The sequence below is a fragment of the Choloepus didactylus genome, chromosome 3 (assembly GCF_015220235.1).
Source record: "Choloepus didactylus isolate mChoDid1 chromosome 3, mChoDid1.pri, whole genome shotgun sequence".
NCBI lineage: Eukaryota > Metazoa > Chordata > Mammalia > Pilosa > Megalonychidae > Choloepus > Choloepus didactylus.
The window spans coordinates 58,880,546-58,900,411 of record NC_051309.1 but is presented as its reverse complement, the minus strand read 5'-3'; the positions used below and the strand labels follow the sequence as shown (position 1 = coordinate 58,900,411).

At 35.4% G+C, this 19,866-nt stretch overlaps 1 protein-coding gene across 2 annotated transcripts in view; it reads right to left on the bottom strand.

Annotated features, from left to right (window-relative positions):
* Nucleotides 1-19,866, bottom strand: part of POLR2B (RNA polymerase II subunit B) — a 52,228-nt gene that overhangs the window by 21,487 nt on the left and 10,875 nt on the right. Inside the window, exons 7-17 of one of the 2 annotated variants that reach the window (XM_037829877.1) lie at nt 19,449-19,607; nt 17,212-17,376; nt 14,719-14,915; nt 14,430-14,549; nt 10,256-10,442; nt 7,321-7,464; nt 6,947-7,086; nt 6,732-6,843; nt 3,795-3,949; nt 2,147-2,345; nt 1,654-1,822 (exon numbers count right to left, since the gene is read on the bottom strand). In XM_037829877.1, coding sequence (XP_037685805.1) covers nt 1,654-1,822; nt 2,147-2,345; nt 3,795-3,949; nt 6,732-6,843; nt 6,947-7,086; nt 7,321-7,464; nt 10,256-10,442; nt 14,430-14,549; nt 14,719-14,915; nt 17,212-17,376; nt 19,449-19,607 — 1,747 coding nt within the window. The remainder of the gene's footprint in view (nt 1-1,653; nt 1,823-2,146; nt 2,346-3,794; nt 3,950-6,731; nt 6,844-6,946; nt 7,087-7,320; nt 7,465-10,255; nt 10,443-14,429; nt 14,550-14,718; nt 14,916-17,211; nt 17,377-19,448; nt 19,608-19,866) is intronic. The other variant, XM_037829878.1, reaches the window with a different exon arrangement.

Here is a 19,866-nt window from a genome sequence, read left to right as displayed (position 1 = left end):
AAGCTTTTTTAAAAAGATTACACGGTTAAGATATGAAGAAATAACAGAATTGAAGGGCATGCAATACCCACCAGCCATGTTCTCACCACTTCTTACCAGAATCAAAGGAAGGAACATTTTATTTCAAATCCAATCCTTTACCTATATTTCTTTTATTCTCTAACGCTAAAGAAACCCTATTAACTAAATGTTGAAGAAAATCCAGCACTACAAGCATAGCCCAAAATAATGAGCATAATGTAGATAACCTAACAGGTTTGTTTTTATAGACAAGAGTAACCCCTTGTGGACGACTTTGAAAATAAATAATTCTAACCTACAAGAATTTCATATCAAAATGTTGAATCCCTATTATAGTTAGTAATTTAGTGTCATAGTTAGTAATTTAGAGTCACTGCTTACAGGAGTACTAACCAACCAATTGCTACCCACATTCAAAACCAAAATTCTGCTAACAACACAGTAAGACTAAAGAAAAATACTGTTTCGTTCGATATTCAACTCTCACCTTCTCTGAACCATTTTTAGCTACTATCCAGTATCCTTGAGAATATCCTTCTTCAAACTTCTGATTCCCTTTCTTATCAGCTACTTCTCAAATCTCCTCTCCTGACTTCATTTTCTGCATGCCATTAATACTGGGGCCTTAAGTTCTGTCTGTCTCTGGCCTTTCTCACTCTGAATTCTCCCTAAGCAATTTCATAATAATAATGATCTATAATTCTCATAGAAACATCAAAAACTTTCAAACCACATTTGCAACTCACTGCCAGATAACTTCTTAGATAAATGTCCTGGCAGCAATTCAAAATCAACATGTCCCAAATTGAATTTATTATCTTACCTCTAAAACCTCTTCCTTCTTCTAATGTGCCCCCAATCTTATTAATACATCCCTCTCTCCTCACTCACCCAAACCACAAACACCAATGACATTTTCAATTCTTCTCTTCACTGTTTCACAACTATCAGTCATCAAGCCCTATTAAATATATTCCAAAAGGCATCTCACTCATCATTCTTTGTTGTTTCTTTAGGATCTCACCATTTCACTTAGACTACTGCAAAAACCTCTTAAATTATCAAATACTGCATCAGAATCTATACCTTATACTACTATAAAAATGATATTCCTAAAACAAATTCCTAATGCTATTACTTCCCTGCTCAAAAAGGGTCTTCATTCTCAAAATAAAATTCAACCTTCAGGCTCTCTCCACCCTATGATGTCAAAATTCATTCCCATATATTTATATTCTAGCTAAACTAAAATAACATGACTAGTGACTGTCAAAATATATCTCATGCCTTCATATCTCTAGGCCCTTGCTGAAGATGTCTCTCAAATTCAAATACCTTTTCCTTGAGTTTACTCTAGTTTAAAATGCCACCTCCTCCAAGAAACCGGCTGTAGACTTCCAAGAGGAATCAATTATTTCCTTCACTCTGTGCTTCCAAAGGACTTTGTACCTCCATCATAACACTTTCCACATGACCACCTTTTTATTTAATTGTGTTCAAGTTTCCACAACACCATAAATTCCTTGAGAATAAGAACTGTGCCTTATGCATTTTTTTAACTCTCCCAAGTACCCAGAAAAGTGCTTTAAACATGGCAAGATATTTTAAAATGTTTGACAAAACTGAACATACCTGCTGGCAGCTCTCTAAATCGTAGATATTCCATAGACCGTGTAGTCACAAGTGGTTTTTGAGGATAATAGAGAACATGGGCCAGTGTGTCCATACGAACATGAAAGTTGGTGATATAAACTCCCATAGCCTGCTTACCCATAGCAGACTGGTATGTGTTTCTAGGAGACTAAAAGCAGAAGGAAAAGCAGAATGAATGACAATTCAATTACCTCTAAAGGAATAGAGTCTACTGGGTACTATATTAATTGGAAATGTGTAGGTAAGGTTCTTGTTTGTTTCCAAAAGATAAGGGATAACCATTTGAAATAATCAGTTGTGGCTCTTAAGAATGAAACACAACATTAACCATGTCAAATGCTGATTCCACAGGAATACATAACTGTTTCATTAGAAGTCTTTACTCTTAGGAAGAGATTTACAGACTAATCCCTAATTTTTATTCTGCTTCCACTAATTCCTCACAAAGCAGAAGATAAAAAGTGCTACCAACCTGGTTATGATCTGGAAAAGGAATAATAGATGCACACACACCAAGGATCATTGATGGATGAATCTCACAGTGTGTATATGTGGAACAATAGGCTACTTCTTTCTCCTGTAAATCATCTGGAGTCATTGCAAGCATCACTGTTTCTTCTTCTAGGGTATCAATATATTCCACTACCCCACTGGCCACAAGATCCTGCCAACTAAAAGAAGAATTCACCGAATTTCCTTATTTCCCAAAATATTTTAACTATATAGGCCCCCTACTTAATAAAGAATATTTCTATATCTATAGGTACTTGTGCCAGTTGAATGTATTATGTCCCCCAAAATGCCATTATCTTTGATGTAATCTTGTGTGGGCAGACATATCAGTGTTAATTAGATTGTAATTCTTTGAGTGTTTCCCTGGCGATGCGCCTCACCCAACTGTGGATGATGACTCTGACTGTATAATTTCCATGGAGGTGTCACCCCACCCATTCAGAGTGGGTCTAAATTAAATCACTGGAGCCATATAAACAGCTGACAAACAGAAGGAACTCAGTGTAGCTGAGAGTGATATTTTGAAGAGGAGCAACAGCCAAGAGGGACACTTCAGAGAACACACAGGAGCTGAGAGACGAGCTTCAGCTTACACAGACATTTTGGAGATGGCCTTTGAAAGCAGAGTTTTGCTCTGGAGAAGCAAAGAGAGGACAAACAACCCAAGAGCAACTGAGAGTGACATTTCGGAGAGAAGCCGAAACCTAGAGAGGAATGTCCTGGGAGAAAGCCATTTTGAAACCAGAACTCTGGAGCAGACGCCAGCCACGTGCCTTCCCAGCTAACAGAGGTTTTCCGGACACAACTGGCCATCCTCCAGTGAAGGTACCCGATTGTTGATGCATTGCCTTGGACACTTTATGGCCTTAAGACTGTAACTTTGTAACCAAACAAACCCCCTTTATAAAAGCCAATCCATTTCTGGTGTTTCGCATAACTGGCAGCTTTAGCAAACTAGAACAGTACTGATACGGAAAGAGTTCCAAAATAAGTGTATTATTATTTGTTAATGGTAACAAATTCAAGTTGCTGAAAAATACATATAAAGTATCATCCCATAACTATTATTATTAGTTTATTTAGCTTTGTTTTAATGAAATTGTATTTTTGGGGAAGATGAGGGTGTAAAGTGAGGGAAGGTGGTATATAAATACACAGAACAAGATCTGGAAGAATATGTACCAAACTGTTAACTGTATTTACTTTTGAAGAGGAATGTATGAATTATGGGCTGTCCATATTTATTTTATATATATTGTTTGAGTTGTTTTACAGTAAGAATATATATCGTCATATATTACTAAAAATAAACTTTTAAAGCAGGTTTTTTTTTTAATATTTATTATACTTTAACAGATGACAAAGACTATTATGCCTAAATAAATACCCAAAAGTGTGGTCTGATGACAAACTCAAGAAAAACAAATATGACAGCTAGTATGAAGTTTCTTTTAGAAATGATGAAAATGTTCTGTAATTAGATAGTGGTGATAGCTGCACAAGTCCATGAATATACTAAAAACCAGAGCAGTACACACTTCAAAACGGAGAACTTTATGGTATGTAAATTCTATCTCCATTTTTTTAAATGGACATATTTTTCTCACCTGTAGTTGTTATACTCTCTCTCTTTCAGTTGGTCAATATGTCTCTTCTTCAAAAGTAGTTTTTGTTTCTCCACAATCAGAAGTGGTCTACAAATGCGGCCTGCATCTGTATAGATCCGAATCTCCCTCTCTCGAATATCCCTGATCATAGAAACCTGTATTATAAAAAGATAAAACAGTCTCATGAACTTTTTACTTCCTTCATATTATTAAGGGTCAGCTAAAAATGTTAATAAAATTCCTACTTAATTTTTGGAACAATCAATTATCAAATAAAATGGACAAATCTTAGTTTGTCCATTAGTTCAATATACTAGAAACTTAGGTATGATTTAAAATGTTGTAAAGGAAAAGTTCTAAGCTTGGTAATTATAGAGCTGAGCAACAGCATCTGCTAATGGCATGCATGCAGATTTGAAATGAGAGAAATATTTTTTGGTACTACAAACACTAGCATATGAGAATTCCTTAGTTTGGCTCTTTGCTAATTACATACAATTTACCCTCTAACAGCCAGACCCTATGTCATTTTGCCTTGCCATACTGTCCCAGATCTAAAGCCTGACTTCTCTCACTCTCCTATCAGACAAATGTTTTGTGGCTCTCTAACACAATAGCCACTAGCCACATCCAACTACTGAGCACCTGAAATGTGGCCAGTCTAAACTGGGCTTCAAAGACAATATCAAAAAATATATATATACACACACATATACATATATATATAAACTAACTCATAAACAGTTTCTATATTAGTCATATTGTGAAATTATAATATTTTGGATGTATTAGATCAAATAAAAATATTATTAAAATTATTTTCACCTATTTCTTTTTACTTTTTTAATGTGGTTTCTAAAAAAATTAAAATTGTACATGAGGCTCACACTATATTTCTATTGGGCACTGCTGGCCTAGAAAATGTAATATTCTCAGAAAATGTTATCAAAACATTTTGGGGGAAATGTGCAGTAAAGAACATAAGAAAAAAGCACTGCAGAATCTGAAGTGCCTATAATATAAAGAAAGAAGTCAAAAAGGAAATAAGTAAGAATTTCCAATGAACATCTTGATCTAATATATAATCTTGGAAGCCAATCAAAAAATGAATTGCCAATGAGTTGGAAAACTGAATAACAGGTTTTCCCCAAAAGAGTATTTTTAAAAAGTGAGAAATGACTTGAAATCACATCTGGATCCTGTTTTATAAGAAAGAACTGGGTTTATACAAAAAAGGATTTGGGTTACAAGGTTTAAAAACAATTTTAAATCATAAAAGCTTGATCAAAAAAATGAAGTTCTTCTCCAAAACTGAAGAGAAAAAAGCCAAGAAACAGAAAACGATCCAAATTCCCCACTCACTTCCTGTCCTTAAAAAGCAAACTAATGAAGAACACTACACTATACCATGAGTGGAGTTCTCAAGTCCCAGAAAATACATTACTTTCAAATGTTTTCTCTTGAATCCCTAGAGAACTGGCACTCCTGGTAGAATATAAGTTCTCTTGTTTTAACAGGTGGAGCAGTACTTTTTCTTTTGCTTCATATACATTTTTTTATAACCAGGGTCCCTTATTTTACACCATTTCTAATTTTATCCTTCTTCTGAGCTGTGTAGAGGGTCATTTAAATAAAAGATGCTAGTCACAGAGATCTAAATCAAGGGTTGGCAAATGGCCTCTGGGCCAAATCCTCTCCCAACTTTATTTTGTAAACAAAGTTTTATTGGTTTACATATAGTCTATGGCTACTTTTAGCTACAACACCAGAGTTGAATAGTCACAACAGACACTGCATGGTCCTAAAATACTAATAACTAATAATACTAAATACATGGCCCATTATAGAAACAAGTTTGCCAACCTCTGATCTAAATCAAACTAGGAGATCAGGCAAGGTGTCCTAGAGAAGATGACAGAAGTTTTACAAAATAAGTGAGATTTATCTGAAAAAAACTAATGAACACCCTTCTTCTCCCCAACCTCTGTTTTTGGGTGAACATGAGAAGGGAACATGAGAAATCCAGGGTGAGGGAATGGACCCATGTAAAGCTATAGAGGTCAAAACCAGCATGAAGAATTTAATTTTACTCTAGAGAACCCCGAAAAGCTGAAGGCAGCTCTCAGCAGAAAAACATGGCCAACAGTAAGCCTTAACAAATTTCTCAACCACAAAAACCCAGCCCAATAACTTCTTAGCCCTGCCTACCCTAATATGAAGCATGCTGTGCATGCCCTCAGGCTGTAAATATGCCTGGGTCACAACTCAAGATCTGCCTGCTTGGAGCAGCCATCCGTTCTTCTTTCCTTTGCTAGGTATAAAGGAAGCCAGCTATTGGCTAAGTATGTTCCTGTTTCTCTTCAAACCCATTTTCACCTAGGCAGGCCCCCTAAGGTAGATTTGGAGACTCAAAAGCCTGAGCCACAGCCCCCTACAACATAACAAAAGCAAAAGCCCTATTTTGGGGAGTAATAAAGCTGATACTATATTTTAGCACTTAAAAAGAAAAGCCCAAACCAAATCCCAAAGCACTTCAATACCCACCTAAATATAAGAAAATCTATACAGGTACATCACAGTTTATGAATGAAAGCCTGGATTCAGATAAAGGATAAATTAGATATAATTATTTCCTTTTTAAAAAAGCATTCTCAGCTTTACAAAAAGATACTCAAAAGAATTCCTTTTACTTTAAAATAAATTTCAGTTCTAAAACTTACATATCAAAATTTTCAGGATCATATCTAAAGCATTAAAGCAAGCAATACCTTATAATTAAATGAAGCTCAAAACACCACTTAGAAAGACTTTTGACAATATACTTTGCAATTCAAAGGAAACCTGTTCAAAGCAAAGATGCCAATATAAAGATAACTTTCACTGATCTTGTGCCTGGCGTAGAAATCCCATATGCCCCCTTAACTAAACAACTCTTACTTCAGACACAATGATGTCCATCTGACGCCGCAATTTCCTTAGGGTGTTCATAAGTTGCTCAGGATCTTTATGTATTCCAACCCAGCAGCCATTAACGAAAATCTTGGTTGCACTAAAATGCAAAACCAAAACCATCTTGCACTTAGCAATTCTATACTAAGCTATAACCAAAGACTAATAATAATAGCAATAATAAAGAAAGCATCTATACACACTCAGCAATAGCTGCAGGAGAAATTTCTTCTAAATTTTCCATACTCCATTCTTCTAAAAATTCCAGAATTGGAGATGGTTGAGATCCAACTGAAATATAAGCCATCAGTGCCAAATTCTTCACAAGTCCTACAGCATGGCCCTAGGAAATAAACAAAGTATTATTCACACTGATTTAATATGCCTATCAAAATTCTTTTCCATAAACATTTTTCCTTCAATTTGATTTCAGGATTTACTTTTATTTTCTTAGAACGGAAAAATATTAATTCTAAACCACAATGCAGAATTACATAAAACCTACTTCTAAAAGTAATTATGCCCTACATAATTATTAGCTGACTTATTGTCCTAAACATAAATTCTAATGAATTACCTCTGGGGTCTCAGCAGGACACACCATTCCCCACAACGTATTATGCAACTGTCTTGGTTTTGCTAGCTTGCCATCTCTACCAATAGGAGAATTTAAACGACGCAGGTGAGAAAGTGTAGACGCAAAAGTCAGACGGTTTAATACCTAGAAAAAAATAGCAAATCTTAAAAAATCTGGCATTCCCATGATTCACATTACCACATTTTGGCAAATACAAGGATGAGCCAAAGTCATATTTTTACATACAATCCAATGAGTGTCAAACTATTCCCATCCCTTCTTTCTCCATCCTTTCCCTGGATAATCTTGTTCACCACCAAAACCTGACTTATGTTTACAGCAGAGATGGCAAAATATAGGATGTACAGTGTAACATATTACAGACATGTTTTGTTTATGCTCTGTCTCCAAACATGTTAGTTCCAGGAGGGCAGGGATTTTGTTTTGTTTTGTTCTTTTATTGTATCCCCCACATCTAGAACAGTACCTGGCATACATTAAGAGCCCAGTACATTTAAATAAATTAAATGCCACCTACTCACATTACCTTGACCACAGCAGACATCACTAATCCATCCTAGTACTTTTTCCAGCTGAGGACTCTGAATCTTTCTCAACAGAGATCCACACATCTATTACCAATACTTACAGGATATTAAGTAAGGTAATACAAATTAAGATAATACTTAGATATAAGGAAAGCAAATCAAATCTATATATATAATGAGGATTCACCAACTTCTCCCAGCCCTACATCAACCCAAACCTCCTTCCTCTTCCTGAGTTTTCTGTCACAGCTAATGGCATCACCCTTCCCTTAATCTTTCAATCTAGAAATTTCAAAATCTTTTCCCTTGATTTCCTCTTTCCACATATCAACCAATATATTTTGTCAATTCTGTTTTCAAATTTTCTCAAAAATCCAACATCTCCATTCTCAATGCCATGACAACAGACCAGCCCCTTGCCTCTCACCTATACTACTGCCATCTCCTCTTAATTTTCTGCCTTGTCCCCTCCAATCTACCTTCCACAGTTACCAGAATTATTAGAACACAGACATGTTCACATCACTCAAATATTAAAAAATAATATTACACAAGTCCCTACGAACCACAGAAGAGCAAGACCTTAAAACCCCCTTCATCTCAATGAAGCCACAAGCCTCTATCAGTCTGCCAGCACTCCTGTATTCCATCCACACTACCATACACCCTCTCACCTTCACACCTTTGACCATGCCATTACCACAGAACAGAATGCACTTCCCCACTCAGCTTGGCCTGATGAAATATTACCACTTCTATAAAAGCTATCTGACCCACCTCCAGGAGAACTGTTCCCTTTTCTGTACTATATGGAATTTTCCATTATTCAACAGATTAATCACAAAGCCCTATTAAACTTATTAAATATTCTCAAAATTAATTCTACTCTCTCCATCTCTACTAAACTGCTCTAATTCAGGCCGTAATTATTTCCTGCCCAGCTTATTGTAACAATCTTCCTGCCACCTATCTTGCCCTTCTCAAATCTTTTCTCCACACAGTCAATTACTGTGAATCTGTCTAAAAAACAAAACAACTCTGTCACTCCCTCTGTGAGCTGTTCCCAGCTCCCTTCTCCAACCCCAACTCCCAACTTTATCTGAAAACCTTGAACTGCCCTAGTTCCCCCCACATACACACACTCTTTCCTGCCTCCATTCCTTTGTTTTGGATATCCAACTTTGCTCCAGCTTTCCTGTGAGTTCCTTTCTCCTTCCCAACTTGGACTATTTTCCAATTACCCACCAAGGTTCAGCTCTGGTATTACCTCCCCCAAGAAAGACTTCTTTTCACCCTCCCAACCTGGGCATTTAAATGCACTGTCAGCACTCCCACAGAATAGTTGTGCGTATCTCTTATTATAATATCACTATACCATGTTGTAATTATCTCTTTACATCTCTCTCCCAGTATAAACTGTAAACAAATGAAAATCAGGGATCATGTTTTATTCATCTTTGTATACCCAATATATAGCAGGGTGTCTGGCATATCATATGCCCCAAAAACTATCTGTTGAATTGAACTGGCAGTGTGACATCTATTGTAATATGACATAGTGACCTACATATGGATGAATCTTTCCTCTGCTTGATGGTGAGCTCCTTGAGGGCAAGAATGGTAACTCATTCACGTTTGTGAACACCCAGCATCACCAACAGAGTACACCAAATAAATCTTTATTGAATTAAAAGGATCTGAAAATTTAACTTTTCTATCAACAGTCTCCCAGAATTTCTTACAACATCTGGGTTTCTAGGAATCATGAGCATGAAGTAAATGCTGGAATGCCAAACCCATCAAGTGACACTACTATAGGCTAGTTTAAAAAAAAAAAAAAAAAAGAATGGGGAGTGGTTTTCATAAAGCCACCACACAAGTACGTATAGTTTTAAAATCTTCTATGAAAAATAAAAACAAAAAATAAGATGAGATTTTTTAAAAAAGCTTTCTGCATTATACCATCTGCGAAGTAGTTGTTGTAGACACTGTACATGCAAGGGGCCAATACAGAGATATCAGTGCTAGGAATACTATATTTTGCAGCTAAGGAAGGAGGTGCCCATTTATTCTCTGGGTTAGCTTCTAAAACAGAGCTTTTCAGGCAGAAAAATTTCATTAACATGGACTGTCTCACCTCCCAAGCAACTACTCTAATTTATTAAGTATCCTGAATTTCTGTACTGCAAACCAAAAACTTAAGTCTCTCTTAATAATGCTAATAGCTAATTTAAGAAAAGTTTCATTTTCTTAATGCACAAGGCCCCGATGCTTTTATGTTTAGCAAGAATAAAAAAGCAAAATAATTTATATCCAATGAACAAAACAACCTACTAGTCCTGCAACATTTTTCCCATCAAACCTACAATTATAGTTGACACTCTTACCTGAGATACTCCAGCTCTGGCTTGATGAGCTTTCTTTTGGTCACCCCAGTTTCCAGTAGCTAAAGAGTATTTTAGGCCATCAGATATAATCCTTGTTTTAATTGCCAATTCCAAGTTAAAATCCTTTCCTCGATCAATAAACTTCTGTGCATAGATCCGCACTTCTTTAAGCAAATTCTTAAACATACTGCCAAATAAAATGTTATAGTTTTAATATTTAAGGATCTACAACAAGCATGGTTCAGGAAAGGGATAGGAAGTGGTATTACTCTTTTTATGTATAGCACACAGATATACATACCTAATAGAAACATATGTGGGGGGGGGCAATGAGGGAAACATTGTCTAAAAAGGCTTTTGAGTGGGGCATTAAAAAAGGTTGAAAAATACTAATCTACAATACACTAAATAATAAAACATGCAAAATACTGCTAATATTAATACATTTTTATATGTCATTGTCTACATATTTTGTTTTTATAGATAACTTTTTTCTAATTATAAATTTATTAGAGAAAATATGGGAAATATAAAAACATATCAAGAGCCCCATGATCACTGATGGCCGTTCCAAACAAAATACAACTTCAGCACTGATCTAGGTGTCCCGTATTTCCCAGAAGTATGGGCTGTTTAGAGTCAGGAAAATTTTTCTGACATGAAGTAATTCTTTTCTTTGGGAGCCCCCAAAAGTTAGCTAAGGTTTAAGAGTTCCACAAACCACATTTTGAGCCCACTGCAGGGGAAAAAAAAGATATCAAGAATAAAATAAAAATCATACTATTACTGTGAGATAATCACTGTTAATATTTTGATACATTTCCTTCCAGCTTTTATGTGTGTTTTTATAAAATGTTAACAGCAGCATTAATAAAATTTCCACTATCAACACTTAGAAAATCAAGGCAATAACTCAGTTATCTCAAACACCTTATAAAGCTACCAGAGCAATAAAAAAAAGCAATCCCAATAAAAATTCCAACAGCCTACTTTAAGAAATGGAAAAGCCAATTATCAAATTTATTTGGAAGGGTAAGGGCCCTTGAATAGCCAAACACATCTTGAAAAAGAAGAATGAAATTGGAGGACTCACATTTCCTGACTTTAAAGCATATTACAAGGCTACAGTGGTCAAAACAGCATGTTACTGGCATAAAGACAGATATATTGACCAACGGAATTGAACTGAGAGTTCAGAAATAGACTCCCACATCTATGGCCAATTGATATTTGACAAGGCTGCCAAGTTCACTCAACTGGGACAGAACAGCCTCTTCAACAAATAGTGCTAGGGGAACTGGATATCCATATACAAAAGAATGAAACAGAACCACTGTCTCATACCTTATACAAAAATTAATTCAAAATGGATCAAAAACCTAAATATAAGAGCCAGAACCATAAAACTCCTAGAAGAAAATGTAGGGAAGTATCATCAAAATCTTGAGTTGGCTGCCCTCCCTGCTACGTGGGATCTGACACCCTGGGGAGTGAATCTCCCTGGCAACGTGGAATATGATTCCCGGGGAGGAGTCTGGACCTGGCATCATGGGATGGAGAACATCTTCTTGACCAAAAGGGGAATGTGAAAGAAAATGAAATAAGTTTCACTGGCTGAGAGATTCCAAAAGGAGCTGAGAAGTCACTCAGGTGGGCACTCTTATGCACAATATAGACAACCCTTTTTATGTTCTAAAGTATTGGAATAGCTAGCAGTAAATACCTGAAACTATCAAACTACAACCCAGAACCCTTGAATCTTGAAGACAACTGTATAAAAATGTAGCTTATGAGGGGTGACAATATGATTGGGAAAGCCTAATGGACCACACTCCCCTATGTCCAGTGTATGGATGGATGAGTAGAAAAGAGGGGGGGAAAAAAAAAAAAGGCACCCAGTATTCTTTTTTACTTTAATTGTTCTTTTTCACTTTAATTTTTATTCTTATTACTTTTGTGTGTGTGGTAATGAAAATGTTCAAAAATTAACTTTGGTGATGAATGCACAACTATATAATGGTACTGTGAACACCTGAATGTACACTTTGTATGACTGCATGGTATGTGAATATATCTCAATAAAAATGAATTAAAAAAACAAAAAAATCTTGTGTTGGGCAACGGTTTCTTAGACTTGACACCCAAAGCACAAGCAATAAAAGAAAAAATAAATGGGACTTCCTCAAAATTAAAAGCTTCTGTGCTTCAAAGGACTTTGTCAAGAAAGTGAAAAGGAAGCCTAGTCAATGGGAAAAAATACTTGGAAATCACATATTCAGTAAGGATTTAATATCTAGAACATAAAAAGAAATTTTACAACTCAACAGTAAAAAGACAAACAACCCAATTACAAAACAGGCAAAAGACTCGATAGACATTTTTCCAAAGAGGAAATACAAGAGGAAATACAAATGGCCAAAATGCACATGAAAAGATGTTCAACATCACTAGCTATTAGGCAAGTGCAAATCAAAACCACTATGAGATATCATTTCACAGCTTCTAGAATGGCCACTATTTAAAAAGCATAAAACTACAAATGCTAGAGAGGATGTGGAGAAATAGGAACACTTATTCACTGCTGCTGGGAATGTAAAATGGTGCAGCCACTGTGGAAGACAGTTTGGTGGCTCCTCAGTAAGCTATGCACAGAATTACCATATGATCTGACAATCGCTACTGGGTATATACCCCAAAGTACCAAACGCAGGGACTCAAACAGACATTCGCACACCAATGTTGACAGCAGCATCACTCACAACTGCCAAAAGATGGATGGAATTCAAGTGCCCATCAACCAATGAATGGATAAACAAAATGTGTGTGTGTGTGTGTGTGTGTGTGTGTGTGTGTGTGTGTATACACACAATGGAATATTATTCAGCTGTAAAGGAATAAATTCATGACACATGCAACAACATGGATGAACCCTGAGGACATCATGTTGAGTGAGATAAGCCAGACATAAAAGGACAAATATTGTATGATCTCACTGATATGAAGTAATTATAACAAGCAAACTCACAGTTAAAATATACAATACAGGTTACCAGGAGATGGAATGGGGGTAGACAATGGGAGAGCCAATGCTTAATCTGTGAAGAATATCTAATCAGTTTGATTGTACAGTAAATGTTTAGAAATGGATAGTGGGGATGGTAGCACATTATTGTGCGTGTAATCAACAGCACTGAATAATGTGTGTGAATATGGTTGAAAGGGGTAAATTTTGGGACATATACATTACTAGAAGAAAAGTTAGAGGTATAACACAGTGAACCTTACTGTGGACAATGGCTGTGGTTAACAGTACAAATGTTAAGAATGTTCTCTCATGAATTACAACAAATGTACATCATTATTACAAGGTGTTAATAATAGGGTGGTATATGGGAAAAATACACCTAATGCAAACTATGGACTATAGTTAACAGTAATATTTTATTATTCTTTCATCAATTGTAACAAAGGTACCACACCAATGCAAAGCGTCAACAACAGGGAGGAATGTGGGAACATTGTATTTTTATATGACTAATATAAACCTACAACTTCTCTAATTAAAAAAAATAACATTAAAAAAAAAAAAATCATGCTAAGTGAAGGAAACCAGACACACAGTACTATATATGGTATGATTCTATTTGTATAAAATATAAATATAAATAAATCTACAGAGATAGAATTATATTAGTGGTTATGTAGGGCTGGGGAAGAATAAAGGGATTGAGAGGTGACTGCTAGGGGTATGGGGTTTTTCTTTTGGGGGTAATGAGAAAATGTTCTAAAATTGATTGTGATGATGAATGCACAACTGTGTAATTATACTAAAATTCACTGATTATATATTTTGGATGGATTGTATGGTACGTGATATCTCGCAATAAAACTGCTTAAAAAAGTATACACACACACACACACACACACACACACACACACACACACACACACACACACACACACACACACACACACACAAACATATAAAGAAGTAATAAATTGTCCTCATAAACTTGACATTTCCAGACATGAACCAGAAGTAAATCTGGGCAAGTGTGTAGCTAATTTCATATGAACCCAAGATGGATGTCAGAACAGTATAATCCCATTCCCTGTGTAACGACCAAACTAAAATGAAATCTACTTTCAACAATTTCATTCTGGAATTCCTTACCCTCTAAACAAGAACGCAAGTAATGGCCCAGCGAGATCCAATCTTTTGTTTCCATAGTGATCTCTGTCATCTAGTTCTCTTCTACCTAAAGCTGCTAGTAGTAACCTATGAACCATATACCTTAAAAAAAAAAGAGAGAGCAAGAAAGAAAGAAAAAGATGTGAAAACAGAAACACATGGACTTTTGGCTTTGTTTTTCTTCTTAATTTATATAGTAAAAACATCAGTTTTAGTTTTAATGGAAAAAACTTGATCTCAACTTTATCTTAGCAAAGAACTTAAAACATACCCCAAGAAATAGGCTTTTTTGGTCTCACAAAAGTCACTGACGCCAACATGAGGTAGCATTTCTTTTTGTAAGACTTCTTTTGCATATTTAATTCTTTTCTCTTTAGTAACACCAGGCTTTGCCCCTCTTGAGCCAATGAAATTTAGTGCAACATTCTGTTCTTGGATAACAAAAGCTTCATCAAGAGAAGGTTTAACCTACCATATAATTTAAAAGAAAGGTTTTTTCAAATTCATATTTTCACCTTAAAATGACTTAACTGTTAATTAATTTATAACATGCTAAATCGCCCTATAAACCGAACGGAACATGCAAATAGTTTTAGAAAATCAAGGAATCACAAAATATTAGAACTGGAAAGGGCCTTAGAGAGCCAGACATCTCTGACAAGGGCCACTCATCAGTAGAGACAATTATACTTTCTGGAAAAATACAAATAATTCCATTATAAAGAGTAAAATGTGTCCACTTAAAATGTATTAAGCTACAAACAAATAAATATGCAAGACTGTTTTCAATTTTGGTATTAAGAAGTTTTTAACCTATAAATAAAACCAGTCAATATTCAGTAAAAGAAAATACAGTCAACTCTCATTATTTGGAGCAGTCACAGAGAACTCTATCAAGTTACAGAGAACACTGAATTAGCAGATACTGAACCAGTGCCTGTCGACTTCCTATGTTATGTCTCTCTATCCATAAGTTTAGACCTCCAAATTCCAAATGTGGAACCAAAACTCAGAAGAAGGTCACATAAACCAATAAAAGCTTGGTGATAAAAGTAATCTTTTTTAAAGGAAATCATCATCGTTATGAAATTGTTTTGTTAAGGTTAATAGGGATTGAGAAAAGGGAATAACAATAATAGTTAACACTGTTAGGGAAAAAACTAAAGTACTTTTGCACAGTGAATGCTTGACCCAGAAACATAAAAATTGGACTAAGCTTCATAAGAGCTGAAGGAACAAACAATAATTTTCAAAAAAAACAATAAATATATATAGCAAATCAGGTCTTATACTTTACTAAGAAAATTCCAGTTTGAGTACTGTCTGAACTCAATGAAAGTCAATCATTTGGCATGCCTTTTGAATAAAAGATAACACACATTATCTCTTGTTTTATAAATTGTATCAGATTTTTAAGTATAGAAAAATTAAAAGGCAACAGCTGAACGTAAAATCTAACCAGAACCCATTTTTCTCAGTAACAATATCAATAAATACTCCATTTATTATAAAAATAACTAAAATGTACTCCAATAACTAAAATGTACTCCATTTTCTATCTTTCTGACAAATGGTTAGCCTGCATTTTACCTTACTTCTCTGTAGTCTTAGAAGATTCACAAAGCATAAATGTACCTGCTCTCAACAATTCAAGACTTCTTTAAGAATCATTCAGGTAACTATCATTCAGGTAAGGATCATCAATGGAAAAATTTGATGAGGAACGAATATTTATCGAACAAATATTTATCTAGACTCAAACAGCTTTCCCACAAAAATACTATCTTTACCATGAAAGAACCTAGCAGACACCACTGCAAAGTGATCAAAGTTAACACCACTGATAATGGGGCAAAACTACATCATGTGACTCCTGATATGACATCTTAGGAAGCAAACAATATTACTCATTTTTTTTCCTGTTGAAAAGGCATAAACTGAATCTGAGGAAATGTCAGAAAACCCAAAATTAGGGAAATCCTACAATATAAATAGCTTATCCTCTTCCAAAATTTTAATGTCATGGAAGAAAAAGAAAGACTGAGGAAAGACTAAAAGAGACTAAAGAGACATAAAAATGTAATGCATGGTTCTGATTGGATCCTGAACAAGAAAGAAAAATGCTATTAGGAACTTTAATGAGACAACTGGCAAAAATATGAGTAAGATATGTAGATTAGTAGTATTGTACCTAAGTTAAATTTCCTGATTTTGATAATTATACTGTGATTATGTAAGCGAATGTCCTAGTTCTTAGGAAATAAACACTGAAGAATTTAGGAGTAAAGAGGCATAAGTCCCGTAACTTACTCTCAAATGGTCCAAAAATAATACTAATGTAGATAAATAGGTAGATAGTTAGTGAAGGGTATATTGAAGTCCTGTACTCTTCCTGCAATTTTTCTGTAAATTTGACATTACTTCAAAATAAAAGTTTAGAAAAAAAGAAGATATCAACCACTCATTTTCCCTTTTTACTAAATTGCACCAGACTAGTGTCTTTTATGATTTTCCTTACTACTGTATCTTCTTGCTGCTGTCAGCGAACTTTGGTTGCTTCTAGCTATCATGTTTATTTTATACAGAATTGTCAGGACAGAGACCCAGGCAGAGCTAAATGCTTTCACTCCATAGTAAATGGCATGGGATCTGTGACAGCTACATTGTTCTTCAAAGCAGCTTTCTACTATATTTTGAGGTTAAAAACAATCAGTAACTTTAAAACTCTAGTAAAACACTATGAATACATTGTGCTGCACATTACCATTTCCATCATCTCTGGATCTTCAAAATCATAAATAATGTGCTCTAAAATATCTCTGTCAGATACAAAACCTAAAGCTCTGAACACAATAATGATGGGAACTTCTTGCTTGATATATGGTAGAGTTGCCACAATACGCTGACCAATAGCACTCTTTTTTGCACCCTAAAAAAAATAAAATATCATTAGAACATAACTACACTGAGATTACAGGTGCACAGAAACATCATGAAAACCATTTAATATATATGTTCACTGTATATATTTTAAAAGAAACATGTCTCCTATATGCTGAAGAACTTCCTATGGCTGCTTTTTAAAATCACTGGAACACGTTTACTATTTTTACAGACAAGCAGATCATTTAGACCTGAGAGATCTTCCATTCTATACTATCTGCCTGCCAAGATTCTCTCAGAATTACCCAATATTGTATTTTGGAATAACCTCTGACAGCAAAAACAAAATAAATAAATAGGAACACTAGCCCCCCACAGACCTAAAAAAACTTAACGAAATAAAGAAATAGGTGAGGGGTAAAAAAGAGAAAGTACGGATAGATAAAATGTGGGAAAAAGCTAAGCACGGAATGAAAAATATTAACTCAGAGCTGGTCTGCAGCATATCTCATTTAAATGTTTCAAAATTAACAAACAGCCTTTTTCACACAAGCTTCTTTTTTCTAATTTCTCTCTAATTGTATACAGACACAAAACCAAAAGTTCTGGTCAACACTAGTATAGCAATGACACTAGGACTGTCAGTTTTAATCATATGTCTTTCTTTCAATAGCAAACTCACTCTACCTTCCCTAAGCTTCACAACCCTACATTATCATGATCCCTCTAATTACAACTTCTGTCTTCTCACCCTTCCTTAGACACCTTATTCCATCTCTCAGAAATCTTATTTGTTCAATTAACAACTTCTGATAAATGACACCCAAATCTTCAACATGATTTTTCCTGCATTCTCATCGAAGTGCCTTTTGATTGTTTATACTTGGATATCAATTCTTCTATTCAGTCTTTGTTATTTGCTTCATGATAAATCTTTTTTCAGAAAAAGCAGCACATTAAAATATAATGCCTATATCATGTGCCACCACTCCCAAACTCTTCTTGTCTAAAACTGAACTCACTATATTCTCTCCAAAAGTCAGTTCTCTATTTTATTACCATTTCCCAGAACCTCAGGATAGAAACCATAGAATCTTAAGTGACTCATCCTCATCTTATATCAAACCTATCACCAAATGTAGATGATCTTCCTTTCTCTGCCTTTAATTAATTCATTTTGTCCACAGCTGCCATGGTAATCTCCCTAATATACTACGTTCATATCTTTGCCCTCCATAATCTAGACCAATGCTTCTCAAAAAATACACATCCCCAACACCTGGGCACCTTTTCCAATACCCGTCCTCTCTTCAACCCCCAATTTGATTCAGCAGATTTGAAAAAGGAGCCAGCCTTCTGTACTTTGGAGAGTGTTAAGGTTACTTATGTGAACCTTTAGTTAAGAAGCACTAACCCAGACCCATCCTGATAATCTACCTGTCAACCACTATTCAACAAATGCCCTCTGGCCCAATCAAAGCTATCTTCTGATGATTCACCAAACACATACTACTCATCCCTAGTATTCTCCATCCTCCAGTTTCTCCCTACTTACATAAATCCATACCATCTGTGCCAGTTTGGGATATATTATGTCCCCCAGAAAAGCCATATTCTTTAATGCAAACTTGTGTGGGCAGATTGATTAGCTTGTTGATTAGGGTGGAAACATTTGATTAAATTATTTCCATGGAGATGTGGACCCTGCCCATTCAGGATGGGTCTTAATTAAATCACTGGAGTCCTATAAGGGAGCTCACAGACAGAATCCTGCCAACAACCATGTGAGTGAGCTTTGAGAGATACAGCAGCCCAGGCAAACACCTTGACTGCAGCCTTGTGAGAGATACTGGGCCAAAGGACCCAGCCAAACCATGCCTGAATTCCTGACCCACAGAAACTGTGAGACGCTAAATGTTGCTGTTCTGGGCCACTAAGTGTTGAGGTAATTTGCTACACAGAAAATAACAAATAGTAATAAATAATACAATGCCTAATATATTAATACTGTTAATAATATGCTCCAGAAAAGCTTTTTTGACTAAGAATGCAGCATGGTAAATCATAAAAACAGACATAAAAGAATAAACCCAAACAACATCCTATCCCAGTCCATACCTGTCCTCCTCTTGCCAACATGCTAACCCAAATAGTACTGGTTGGTCGGGAAGAATTCTCCAAACATGATCGACACTCCCCTGTGTAGGCATACTTAGAATCCTTTTTGGCAAACACATAAACTGTATTTGTTGCCATTTTCTCTTGAGCAATTAGAACCTACATGGACAATAAGAGAGTTACAGCCATAAAACCCAAAGGTCCTTGAAGCATAAAGAGTATAACTGGTATCTTAATTTTATCATATAAGAGGATCAGATTTCAACTATCTGAACGTCACTGAAACATAACTCTTGAACTTTAAAAAAACTCCATTTTTCAGAAATGCTTTGCAGAAATGTCCAAGCTCGAATAATGGGCCAAAATTTCTGGTTCACATTATATACAACTGGATGAAGCTATGGTTCATATCAGTTCA